The sequence below is a fragment of the Oncorhynchus mykiss genome, chromosome 21, assembly GCF_013265735.2.
Source record: "Oncorhynchus mykiss isolate Arlee chromosome 21, USDA_OmykA_1.1, whole genome shotgun sequence".
NCBI lineage: Eukaryota > Metazoa > Chordata > Actinopteri > Salmoniformes > Salmonidae > Oncorhynchus > Oncorhynchus mykiss.
This window is the reverse complement of record NC_048585.1, coordinates 14,365,821-14,379,042: the sequence shown is the minus strand read 5'-3', so window position 1 is coordinate 14,379,042 and position 13,222 is coordinate 14,365,821. Positions and strand designations below refer to the sequence as shown.

At 45.8% G+C, this 13,222-nt stretch overlaps 1 protein-coding gene across 2 annotated transcripts in view; it reads right to left on the bottom strand.

Moving 5' to 3' along the window:
- Positions 1-999: 999 nt before the first annotated feature.
- The window catches only part of LOC110499784 (potassium voltage-gated channel subfamily C member 2), an 82,077-nt gene continuing 69,854 nt past the window's right edge, over positions 1,000-13,222 (bottom strand). Inside the window, exons 2-5 of one of the 2 annotated variants that reach the window (XM_036957033.1) lie at positions 10,798-11,737; positions 9,618-9,794; positions 3,916-4,006; positions 1,000-2,569 (exon numbers count right to left, since the gene is read on the bottom strand). In XM_036957033.1, coding sequence (XP_036812928.1) covers positions 3,948-4,006; positions 9,618-9,794; positions 10,798-11,737 — 1,176 coding nt within the window. In that variant the 3' untranslated portion in view covers positions 1,000-2,569; positions 3,916-3,947. Of the gene's footprint in view, positions 2,570-3,915; positions 4,007-4,852; positions 6,230-9,617; positions 9,795-10,797; positions 11,738-13,222 lie in introns of those variants that run through there. The other variant, XM_036957031.1, reaches the window with a different exon arrangement.

Here is a 13,222-nt window from a genome sequence, read left to right as displayed (position 1 = left end):
CATCCTTCTCTGTCTTTCTCTTTTTGTCGTTGTTTGTTTTTACCATCAAACCTGCAGACGATCAAAGTCTTTCACTGTAGGTTGCAGTAGTACCCAGTTCACAGAGACTTTCAGTACAAGTCTTTCACTGTAGGTTGCAGTAGTACCCAGTTCACAGAGACTTTCAGTACAAGTCTTTCACTGTAGGTTGCAGTAGTACCCAGTTCACAGAGACTTTTAGTACAAGTCTTTCACTGTAGGTTGCAGTAGTGCCCAGTTCACAGAGACTTTCAGTACAAGTCTTTCACTGTAGGTTGCAGTAGTACCCAGTTCACAGAGACTTTTAGTACAAGTCTTTCACTGTAGGTTGCAATAGGGCCTAGTTCACAGACACTTGTCTGTGATGATTCTCACGGCCAAGGAACAGTGCTCTGATGCTATATTCATAGTCACTATTTTGGTATTTAGAAAATTACTGTTGGTTTTTCCCCCTGGCTGTCTAAGGATGTCTCGCGCTCGCTCTTAAGGGAGTTGGGTACAGCCCGGGGTGTGTGGAGTTTCTTCCCCTGTAAAACACACTCCTATCCCCAGCTGTTTACATCTCCACGACACACGTTTGCTGTTTCCATGGTGATGGGTGTAAAGATAGTTGGGATGTCTCTGAGTTACCGGCACGTAGGGGCTGATTGCCGCGCGACGCCAGCTGGAGAATTAGAGGCAGCACAGGAGAGAGAACTGGCAAAAGGCATATCATTATCACAACGACTGCTATCATTATCGTTGACGATAAGCCGTAGGAGTACAGGGTGATGCTAGATATCTGAATGAAAATGGATCCTTCTTCAATTTGTCAACAGCGTAAAATGGTGTAGCTTGAACAAAGACAATTACAATGCAATTACCTGTGTGAGTCTTATGAAAAAGGATGGACCTTAGTTGGATCAGCGTTGTGCTATAGCCGTTCCCCTATCAAAGACAGTACTTCTCCTGCATTTGTGTGAAGTAAAGAAACAACAATGGTTTAAAAGTTAAATATGTTTATGTGATTTTCTCACATGGCATTTCATTTTACACACCGCTTGGAACGTGATATATGTTGTCATCCTGTTTTACAATTTGACATGTTGTCTTTTTTTATAGCATGCACTTCAGAATGCCAACAAATGCTCCACAGATACAGACTTCGAACTAGAATTGTCCTCACATTAAAAGATACAGAACATGAAGCTGGATCAAGCCCAAGTGACAGTTGTGGACGTAATGGAGAGAAACAGTGTTGGGATACTTTGACTTTCACAAGCAAACCAAGCACTCCACAAGAGACACATAATTACATGTTCTGGATTACAAAAAATAAACACATTTAAATCACTTTTGTCATAGAAGAATAGATACTGATTGGTGTCCCTTGACATTTCAGAGTTAAGCAGCATTGCACTACACAGAGAGTTGTGTGTGTGTGTGTGTGTGTGGGGGGGGGGGGGGGGGGGGGGGGGGGTGGGGGGGTGGGGTCCTCACTGTGCAGGTCACAGTATTCCAATCCCCCAATTACTGATGGTCAAAATCAACCCTCACTATCAAGTCAATGGAGGGGTGCTTTAGCATTGTCCTGTTATATAGGCTGTACTAGACCAGTGTATCATTTCTTGTGGCAGGTAGCTAAATTCACAGTGCAAATCGGTGTCTTTTGTTTGGGTGTCATTATTGCAAATTGTATCTGATTGTTGGGGTATGGTGTCCAGGATAACACATCTCTACAGGGTACTTTAAGCTTCCTTGTTATGTGTTCAAACTAGCTGGAAGAGTGAAATGGGTCTCTTATAGGTTTTCATTTTTCTGCTTTACAACTGCATGTTGTCTAGATGTTACCCTGGAGTTGAAAACACACGCATGTAAACGCACACCACAGCAATGTCATGGAATCCACCAAAACGTCTAAGGGAAACAAAAGCATTGATGAAACCCTATGTCACATTTATTCAACTTATCCCACGTTATTCTCTCTTCACTGTATATGAAGCAGAATTCACATATTAATACAGTCCATTTTCAGAACACGTAGTGCCTGATGCATCATAATAACACTGATAACGAGGAGGGAAACCACGGAGACTGATTCATCTGGAGGTCTAAGCAGGACCTTGTACCTGGCTCGCAATCCAGAGGACAGATGAGAGAGAAAGGAGCTCCTTGACCCATGTGCTGTATTATGTTATTATTTACAAACACAATATCTAGATAAAGTAGCTGGCCTCGTCTTCCAAGAAGGGTCCTTTTTCTTCTTCTTGTGACAGTTTTATGCTTCACTCAATATCCATGACATTGAGAATCTGGGAAAAAGACAACTTCCCCTGTCCCATCTATTCCCAGAATTCCAATTGACCTCAGTCTTGGACAGTTCCTGTTTTCCCAGGCAGCGTCATTGGACCTGACGCTTGTCAGTCAACAATCCTTCACCGATGTGAGTGTTCTGGTTGGTTCACGTCCTTGAGTGACGCTGTGTGATCCAACAGGATCCACACACCAATAGGTCTTGTTAGTCCACTGATTGGCTGAGGACTGCTGTCATTCCAATAGGACACGTAAACAGCTAAACAGAATGTAAAGCAGGTCACATCTCTAAATATCAGAAATGCGTCTCTCTAATGATACTAATCTATAGTCATTATACGAATAACCACATGCAGATTCATGCTATTTTTGTGTTCAGATATTTGCTTCTCATTTACAGTTTATATGTAATGATGAATATATACAAATCGATGGCATTCTATGAAGTCATGATCGTAAACACTCAATCAATGAACAGTATTGCAATGGGAGTAGGGGGTGATTCAATAATTATTTTAATATAGAAATATGGAAAGCGCTGGTCGTGAGCTTTTCGTTTGAATTAGGAGACAGTTTGTGTGTTCAGCAACTGTGAGATGCGTCTGACTATGTGCCAGTTGCTTAGCAACCTTCCTGCTACTAGTATAGACAAAGGATTGGGTGAGGCACATTGCTGAATGGTAATGTCCTCTGTCGTGCGACACACCTGTTAGCATCGGCAACAATTTATGTGAGTAGTAAATTCTCTCATCAATAATGAATTACATTGCTATTAATAAAACAAAAGCTCTGTTTGATAGGACCATCAAAGTCATTCCTGCTGTCTTTTAAAGAATATACAGAAATGTGTGTGTGTGTGTGTGTGTGTCACACCCTGGTCGAAGTATTTTTGTGTTTATCTTTATTTATTTGGTCAGGCCAGGGTGTGGCATGGGTTTTTGTATGTGGTGTGTATGTATGGGGATTGTAGCTAGTGGGGTGTTCTAGCTAAGTCTATGGCTGTCTGAAGTGGTTCTCAATCAGAGGCAGGTGTTTATCGTTGTCTCTGATTGGGAACCATATTTAGGCAGCCATATTCTTTGAGTTTGGCGTGGGTGATTGTCCTTAGTGTCCTGATGTTCCTGTCCTTAGTGTTAGTTTGCACCAGTTTAGGCTGTTTCGGTTTTCATTACATTTATTATTTTGCACTGTTTGTATTTAGATTCGTGTTGCTATAGTCACAATAAACATGGATCGTAATCTACACGCCGCATTTTGGTCCGACTCTCCTTCTCATAAAGAAAACCGTTACAGTGTGTGTGTGTGTCTAATGTGTGTGTGTGTGTGTGTGTGTGTGTGTGTGTGTGTCTAATGTGGTGTGTGTGTGTGCACATGCCTGTCAAATGTTTGTGTGTGTATATGAGTGCACATGCACGCATGTGTGTATAAAGCCATGAGTCATGATGCAGAGGGGGTGCCGATGTCATTTCCGTGACTACAATTGTTGAATTACCCCCTTCTGCACACACACTAAAACAAAAGGCCATTAGCCAGAGGTGACCACCAGGGATCAGCAGCACAGTGTTCAGCAGGCAGTTCACATGCCATTCAGAATGACAATGTTACCTTTCCACCAGGGATGTGCCTTCCCCCAGCAATTAAAGAATGCTGCTCTCTGCTTGCGTGAAACCAGTAAAGACAATCTCTTTGCAGTTATCTGTGAGTAAACAATATCAGAGACACTTCAGCTTGGCAACACAGCGATTGACAGTTAAATAAGATCACAGTAAAACATATGAAACAGTAGCAAACCAGCATAGCCCACATGCAGAGAAAACAGAAAAACACTGTTGTGCATTTTATGTTGTGTGTTCAGTCCCCCAGGTGGAGGCCAATGGCACGATGCAGACACACAAGTCCCATGCACAAGTCCCACGGCCCAGGCCCACCGTTTCTAACCTGTCTTCCCTTTAGTTTTTATCTCTCCTTCTCTCTTTCTCACCACACCGCTGGCAGATGATTACACAGGATGATCCATGCAAACAGGATGACCGGGCCAGCCAGAGGCAGGTGAGAGCAACAGGGTGGCAGGTGAGAGCGACAGGGTGGCAGGTGAGAGGGACAGGGTGGCAGGTGAGAGTCACAGGGTGGCAGGTGAGAGTGACAGGGTGGCAGGTGAGAGTGACAGGGTGGCAGGGGAAAGTGACAGGGTGGCAGGTGAGAGTGACAGGGTGGCAGGTCAGAGGGACAAGGTGGCAGGTGAGAGTGACAGGGTGGCAGGTGAGAGTGACAGGGTGGCAGGTGAGAGTGACAGGGGAAAGTGACAGAGTGGCAGGTGAGAGTGACAGGGTGGCAGGTGAGAGTGACAGGGTGGCAGGTGAGAGTGACAGGGTGGCAGGTCAGAATGACAGGGGAAAGTGACAGGGTGGCAGGTGAGAGCAACAGGGTGGCAGGTGAGAGTGACAGGGTGGCAGGTCAGAGGGACAGGGTGGCAGGTGAGAGTCACAGGGTGGCAGGTGAGAGTGACAGGGTGGCAGGTGAGAGTGACAGGGTGGCAGGGTGGCAGGGGAGATGGACAGGGTGGCAGTTGAGAGGGACAGGGTAGCAGGTGAGAGTGACAGGGTGGCAGGTGAGAGTGACAGGGTGGCAGGGGAAAGTGACAGGGTGGCAGGTGAGAGTGACAGGGTGGCAGGTCAGAGGGACAGGGTGGCAGGTGAGAGTGACAGGGTGGCAGGTGAGAGTGACAGGGTGGCAGGTGAGAGTGACAGGGTGGCAGGTCAGAGTGACAGGTGAGAGTGACAGGGTGGAAGGTGAGAGAAACAGGGTGGCAGGTCAGAGGGACAGGGTGGCAGGTCAGAGTGACAGGGGAAAGTGACAGGGTGGCAGGTCAGAGTGACAGGGTGGCAGGTGAGAGTGACAGGGTGGCAGGTCAGAGGGACAGGGTGGCAGGTGAGAGTGACAGGGTGGCAGCTGAGAGTGACAGGGTGGCAGGTCAGAGGGACAGGGTGGCAGGTGAGAGTGACAGGGTGGCAGGTGAGAGCGAGAGGGTGACAGGTGAGAGCGACAGCGTGGCAGGTGAGAGCTAGAGGGTGGCAGGTGAGAGCGAGAGAGTGACAGGTGAGAGTGACAGGGTGGCAGGTGAGAGCGAGAGGGTGGCAGGTGAGAGCGAGAGAGTGACAGGTGAGAGCGAGAGGGTGACAGGTGAGAGCTAGAGGGTGGCAGGTGAGAGCGAGAGGGTGACAGGTGAGAGCTAGAGGGTGGCAGGTGAGAGCTAGAGAGTGACAGGTGAGAGCTAGAGGGTGGCAGGTGAGAGCGTGTGAATCAAGACATAGTCCATGACAAGTCCCCCCCCCCACAAAATAAAGTGACATTTTTCTTATTTTTTATGGAAGCACGTATGTTCTAAGTATCTAAATATAGCAACATGTAAATCTCCCTGATTATGAATACGTATTTACTAAATGTTGTGGCTGCTACTTTTAGAGCCACCATTCAAGAGTCCTTTTATTGCCATTATTAAAGTACAACAAAACTGAAGTAATGGGAATACAAAGTGATGCACAGCTAAGCTACTTCAGGGGTGGTCACCACATCTACAGTTCAAAGCAACGTTTGCATGGAAGAGGAGAAGAGCAGGGTTAGTCTGTGGTCGAAACCACTAAGGTTAGTCTCTAAAGTAGCTAACAACATTCACAAAGTATATTATATGATTCCAGGACGCTACAGAGAGCTAACGCCTATGAAGCTGGCTTCTGTCGGGTGTTTTGGGGGTGGGGGAGGGGAGTGTGCTCAGACGGAAGGCAAGCCTCGCTCTGGGCCGGGCCTCACAGGACGGATGGTATTGGGGAGCGGGAACGCCTCAGGGGGCACGGTGAACCGTAGGGTGAGGTCACTGGAGACAGCCTCAGGGCGTTGCTTAAGCTTGGGGATTTCTCACAGCCTTCGGATGAGTGGGCGAGGGAGCAGGAACGGGACATGAACACACACAGGCACGCGGTCAAGTATTCCAAGTCCAAGCCAGCCACGTGAATGAAACAAGACAGGAGACGGGAGTGAGACAGAGCAGCAGTACATACATACGGTGATTCATGCACATATGTAGTTTCTCATGACACATGTCAGACGGCAAATGTCCATTTAATTGAACATGTTGACAGAACTTTGCTTTAATTACTGCTTATGAAGTTATGCCAATATGAATGTCTCATATAATGGCATCATTACTATGTTTTGTCACACACAATTTATTCAAGCAATAATCTCATACAGATGTGTTCATATTTCAATTGCTAATTAAATATATATATATATATATATCAGGCTGAAAACTGCTTTTCATTCAGGAGCTCTAGCATTTGTGCTGAAATAAAGCCAGCATCAAAAACACAGGGCGTGCAAATGTAAAATAACTGTGCTTAAATGTAAAAGAACTGTGTTTAAATGTAAAATAACTGTGTTTAAATGTAAAATAACTGTGTTTAAATGTAAAATAACTGTGTTTAAATGTAAAATAAATGTGTTCAAATATAAAATAACTGTGTTTAAATGTAAAATAACTGCGTTTAAATGTAAAATAACTGTGTTTAAATGTAAAATAACTGCGTTTAAATGTAAAATAACTGTGTTTAAATGTAAAATAACTGTGTTTAAATGTAAAATAACTGTGTTTAAATGTAAAATAACTGCGTTTAAATGTAAAATAACTGTGTTTAAATGTAAAGCAAGATGATGAGGAGTATGATGATTGTGGAAATGACGGTGATGATAATGGGAAAGAGAACTGATGAGCCTGTAATAATGACTGTGATGATAGACAGTAATCAGGGAAATATCACACTATCCTTAAATGGCCTGATCAGCAGGTGGTGCACACCAACTAAATGTACATTCATTTCTATCAGCAGTCCTTTTTAAATGTCCAGACGCCAGTGAGAAACAAACAAACGACAAACCAGCCAGACCATTAACAGAGCTGGCCAATCAGCTGGCACAAAGACAGAAGGAGAGGAAGAAAGACAAGCTAATGGGATTGCAGCATCATTACCATACTGTAGATGGATCCATTTGTTTCAGCGTTTACTCAAAAGGGACGGCGCGCAAATGAGTCCGCTTCAGAACCAGCCGAGCTGCCAGAACAAAGGGCAGCTTCAGCTTGTGCCGACAGGTAGTGCCGGGGACTAGAAAGGACCTCATGTTTTATGCATTAATCGCTGCACTGCTGCGACCGCCACCGCCGGCTGAGGAGGCTGAGACGAGGGCACAGCTGGACGCTCGCCTTGTGGCACCCAACTGTTCCATAGCCCATGATGAAGCAGAGTCGCCCTGTGGTGGGCACGGGTCCAGGTGGTGGGAGGCCCAGGGTTGTCTCATGCCTGGCAGATTGCCTCAAGACCCAGGTGGGCTGAGCAGGGCACAGCACTGTCCTGGTCAACACGTGGGGGGCTGTGAGGTTTATGAGTTGGTACCCCAGAGAGATTTACTGACTGGCTTTGTGTGTGTCTCCATGTAATGGATGGTTGAGTTAAACAGGAGCACTAACTGTGCAGACATCAGAGCTGCTCTAAGTCAATATCAAATCAATGAATCAACCATAACAATGTAAACCATAGAATTAATCATAATAAGAAAAGACTCCTGCAACAGTTAAAAGTATCCTATAATAATAATGCTATAATTAACATTAACCCCAAATGACAGTTATAACCATGTCCTTCTCCAATTACACACAGAGGAGTGGGTTGATTGCCAGGCCATACAGCAGACCCAGTGTAAGCATGAGATTTAGATTGCCTTCTGGAGAGGCAGTTCACTTCTGATAAGAGGCAATTAGCAAAAGCGTAACGGAGTTCCATATTACAGTGTAGAATAGATTAACACAGCATTAACTGCTCAAGATGACAGAGATAAAGCTTGGGAATTAAGACAGTGAAGCACGATTTAGGCCTAAACGTTCATTAGGCCCGAAATGTAATTTCTCACTCCAACAAAAATGTTATTTTGAAGACACTATACAGTATGGTAATGACTTCTAACTCAACACAGGCACCTGTACAAACAGCAGGTCATTCTAACTCAACACAGGCACCTGTACAAACAGCAGGTCATTCTAACTCAACACAGGCACCTGTACAAACAGCAGGTCATTCTAACTCAACACAGGCACCTGCACAAACAGCAGGTCATTCTAACTCAACACAGGCACCTGTACAAACAGCAGGTCATTCTAGCTCAACACAGGCACCTGTACAAACAGCAGGTCATTCTAACTCAACACAGGCACCTGTACAAACAGCAGGTCATTCTAACTCAACACAGGCACCTGTACAAACAGCAGGTCATTCTAACTCAACACAGGCACCTGCACAAACAGCAGGTCATTCTAACTCAACACAGGCACCTGTACAAACAGCAGGTCATTCTAACTCAACACAGGCACCTGCACAAACAGCAGGTCATTCTAACTCAACACAGGCACCTGCACAAACAGAAGGTCATTCTAACTCAACACAGGCACCTGTACAAACAGCAGGTCATTCTAACTCAACACAGGCATCACCTGTACATTCTATTTCTATTGTTTCTATTTGTCAAGTGTTTAGTATTGTTCTGTGTTGTGTTCTTTAGCCTACATTTTAGTGACGGCATTTAGCATGCCTTTCAAAGATAGAAGGCTTGTCGCGCACTTTGTCTGCTCTGTCTGGTGCTGCAGATGGATACTACCTTCCAGATGACCTTTAGGGCACAGTGGTGGGAAGACTGGGTCACCACACAACATGACCTTTCCATAGACACACTACAGGACTGCGCCACTGCAACATCCCCCCATAGCCTCAGGCTGGATTACATTAGCAGACGAGGGCTCCGTCTTCCTCCCTTTTCCTGGGAGGAATTCAACATGTGGGCAGATACAGGAAGGAGACTTTTCGTGGATCATCTGATCGTTGTCCATATCCCAAGGGGTGAGTAGTGTCAACTGAATGTAGCAGTAGATCTCCCTTATCACACAAGCTAGACTAGTGGATTAGGTTTGGTGGCGGTATTTTAGTGACCGATACCACAAATGAAGCCCCACGGCCTTGAATGAGCAATGACAGAAACGCCTAAACGATTTAGTTATGAATCACCGTTAATGAATGATGATTTATGAATTCCCAATAATGATGTAACAATGAATAATGGATAATAGATAAATGTCAGGGAAGAACATGACATTGACATTTGCCATGCCTTTCAAAACCAAACAAAAGCCATGAAAATAGACACATCCATGATGACGAGTGCTGATGCACATGCATAAAGATCCTGATCCAGAGGGGGGGGTGCAGTACCTGTCTTCCTGACCCCACCGTCGGCAGGGCAGGTGTAGTCACTGGCAGCCAGCAGGAAGCACGTCCCCCCACTCCTCCGCTCCTGCTCTGGGGTGCTGGACCTGCGCATGGGGACCCTCTCCTCTGTGCTGGGGGACATGGTGAGATCACTGCCTCCACTGCCGTCCCCTGACAGCACTGGTGACCGCAGGGAGAGAGGAGGAGGGGCAGGAGGAGGGGTTAAGGGTGGTAGGGCGGAAGAGGGGGCGAGAAAAGGCAGGTCAAGGGATCGAATCAGGACACATCAAACAGCCTCCCACATCAAGAGTGCTTGCCAAATGCCACGAGGACCAGGCGCGCTAGGGGACAAGGGTCAAAGGTGAAATAGACAGGACCCCAATCGATGGTGTCAACGCACCTAGTGTCTGCCTATAAAAGAGTTTGCCAATGTCAAAACAAAACAGGCTGAAATTTAGCATTTATCACATCTTATAATGAAAAGGCTTAGTTAGGATTCATCTATTAAAACAATTCCACTTTGAATTCAGCATACCATTTGATTGCACACAGCAAAAAAAAAGAAAATCATGCTGGCTTCTCAACAGATTGAATCTGTGTTTGAATACATTTATTAAAGCATGTCTAGTTCTGAACTTATTAAATATTAATATTTCACATCTAATAAAGCAACATATTGCAAAGAAACCAGAGCATGTGCATAGCCTGAGGGATTTCTGGATTATAGTTCAAAGACACTAAGGAGACAAGGGTCAACACTCATTTCCATCAATATCACATGTGTCAGAGTGATTTACAGATGAACGCCTGCAGGGGAAAAACGGCCACCTACAGTCAAGTCACAAATGAACAATCCCTACTTTAAAACCTTAAGAGTCAAAGGCTTTTTCTGTTTTCGTCCAAAATCTTATTAGTGAAGAAATATTTCACAGCAATCAGTCTCATCTCCGACCCATCAATTCCTTTTGCGTCATTCTCTTATCTCCGTGGCAACAGAAGTGCAAAACATTCTAAGGACATCAGTGGTGCTAGAGTCTCTCAAGAGGAAAACCATGTGTAAACCCGGGGGGTCTGTCAAAAGGCCACTGTTTTCCACCTGAATGAACCCCCCCCCCCCTTCTGTCTATACATGAATAACCCCTAACCCACTGACAAATTCCACCATAAGTTACAATGGTCTCACCTGATTGGTTGCGCTCCAGCACCCTGCTCCCCTGCATGTTGCAGAGGTCCCCCTGGGGGCTGTTGCAGGTGGTGTTGAGGTCTACTTTGAGGCAGGTTGGGGATCCCCCCAGTGCGACCTGGGGGATGTGCCTCTTCCTCTTCTTGGGAAGCTTCTGCTTGGCCATGGCCAGCGAGTAGTACATTCCAAAGTTGTTGACGATGACGGGCACAGGCATGGCTATCGTCAGCACGCCCGCCAGGGCGCACAACGCGCCCACCAGCATGCCCGACCACGTCTGCGGGTACATGTCACCATAACCCAGAGTGGTCATGGTGACCACGGCCCACCAGAAGCCGATGGGGATGTTCTTGAACATGGTGTGTTCGCCAGCCGTGGGGTCGTTGGGGTTGGCGCCGATGCGCTCGGCGTAGTAGATTGCGGTGGCGAAGATAAGCACACCTAGGGCGAGGAAGATGATGAGGAGGAGGAACTCGTTGGTGCTAGCCTTCAAGGTGTGACCCAGCACCCGCAGCCCCACGAAGTGTCGCGTCAGCTTGAAGATACGCAGGATCCTGACAAACCTTACCACTCTGAGGAAGCCCAAGACGTCCTTAGCTGCTTTAGATGACAGTCCGCTTAAGCCTACCTCCAGGTAGAAAGGCAGGATAGCCACAAAGTCGATTATGTTGAGCAGGCTCTTGACAAACTCCAGCTTGTCTGGGCTGAAGATGACACGCACCATGAACTCCAGGGTGAACCAAAGAACGCAGACACCCTCTACGTAGGTGAGAGCTGGGTCCGTCTCGATAATGTAATCAGGACCCAGGTCCGGCAGGCTGCCGTTGAGCACCGCCTCAGACTTGTTGATGATGGTGATGGTGTTGAATGCCTCATGGGTCTCCAGGCAGAAGGTGGTAATCGAGACCAGGATGAAGAACAAGGAGGCAAAGGCCACAAACTGGAGAAGAGGAGATGAGATAAGGAGAGAGAGGGGGGGGGAGATTAGAGAGAGAGGGAATTAGAGAGACTTTTGAATGTCAAACTCTGTTGTGTCATTGCAGCTCATAAAGCACAATATATGCAATCTGGATAACCTTCTATTTACTAATTAATGTATTCACTCATCACACAGAGAAAGAAAGAGAGAGAAAGAGAGAGAGAAAGAGAGAGAGAAAGAAAGAAGAGAGAGAGAGAAAAAAGAAAGAAAGAAATAGAAAAAGAAAGCGAGAGAGAGAGAGAGAGAGGGAGGGAGGGAGGGAGGGAGGGAGGGAGGGAGGGAGGGAGGGAGGGAGGGAGGGAGGAAGGGAGGGAGGGAGGGAGAACCATAGCAACGTTAATTAACATCACCTTCATCGAATACAATACACTCCAGAGAGAGAGAGAGAGAGAACAATCTATTATTACTAGCAATAAACCCAGCCAGTGGCTCACTGGGCTGTGGCCCGGCAGTCTTAATGCAGTTAAACCTGCTGACTGGCCCACTCATTCCCTCAAACCTATCGGTGAAGGTTCATTGATGCAGAAGGGCTTACAGTATTTAAGTCTTAAAAAACGTTCAGTCACTGTTATAAAGTGTGTTGGAGTGAATGAGGTGTCATCCTGTTGAGTGGATGAGGAAAGATCTGTCCAGTCCATTCGGTAGCCTGGTAGTGGGTACCAGTCTGTTTCTGCCATCATGCCACTCCTTTCCACCCTGTCATGCCATGTTTGGTTTGCATGACCGTATGGAGTAGGTACAAACAGAGAAACGATCAGGCTGGGTTTTTTTCAGCACGTGAGTCACAAATTGTAACAAATATATTTCTAAAAATACTTGATTGATGGATCTCATTGTCTGCGTTTAAACAGGCAGCACAATTCAGATTTTTTTCCTCTCCACTATTTGGTCTTTTGACCAATCACATCAGATCTTTGGGTCACAAGACACCAATTAGTATGGAAATGCAGCCCCTTGTCCTCCACATTACAGATTTACAATCCAGCCCCAATGACTGAGTAGAAAGCGGTATAGAATTGTCGTTCTACACAGCACAAGCCCACATCCTCTGTGTAATGGACTCAGACTACCTCTTCAGGTCAGGTCAGATTGTCTCTGGAAAACTAGTCTGTACACATTGCTTTAGATGAGCAGAGTGGCACAAGGGAATTCAGCTCATAGGTTAGTCAATAACAAATATTTCAGTTGAATGTAGCTAAAGAGGAAATCCTTGAAGTATATTATTTTATAATATAATAGACAACAAAAAAACATTATTTTTTACATGTGGTGAATGTCAACCTTATATTAGTCTAGAAAAACACCTAAATAATAAAGCAATTGTGTGATTTTAACCCAAATATCTGTCACGCCCTGACCTTAGAGATCCTTTTTATTCGCTATGTTCGGTTAGGTCAGGGTGTGACTCGGGTGGGAAAGTCTATGTTTTCTATTTCTTTGTTTTTG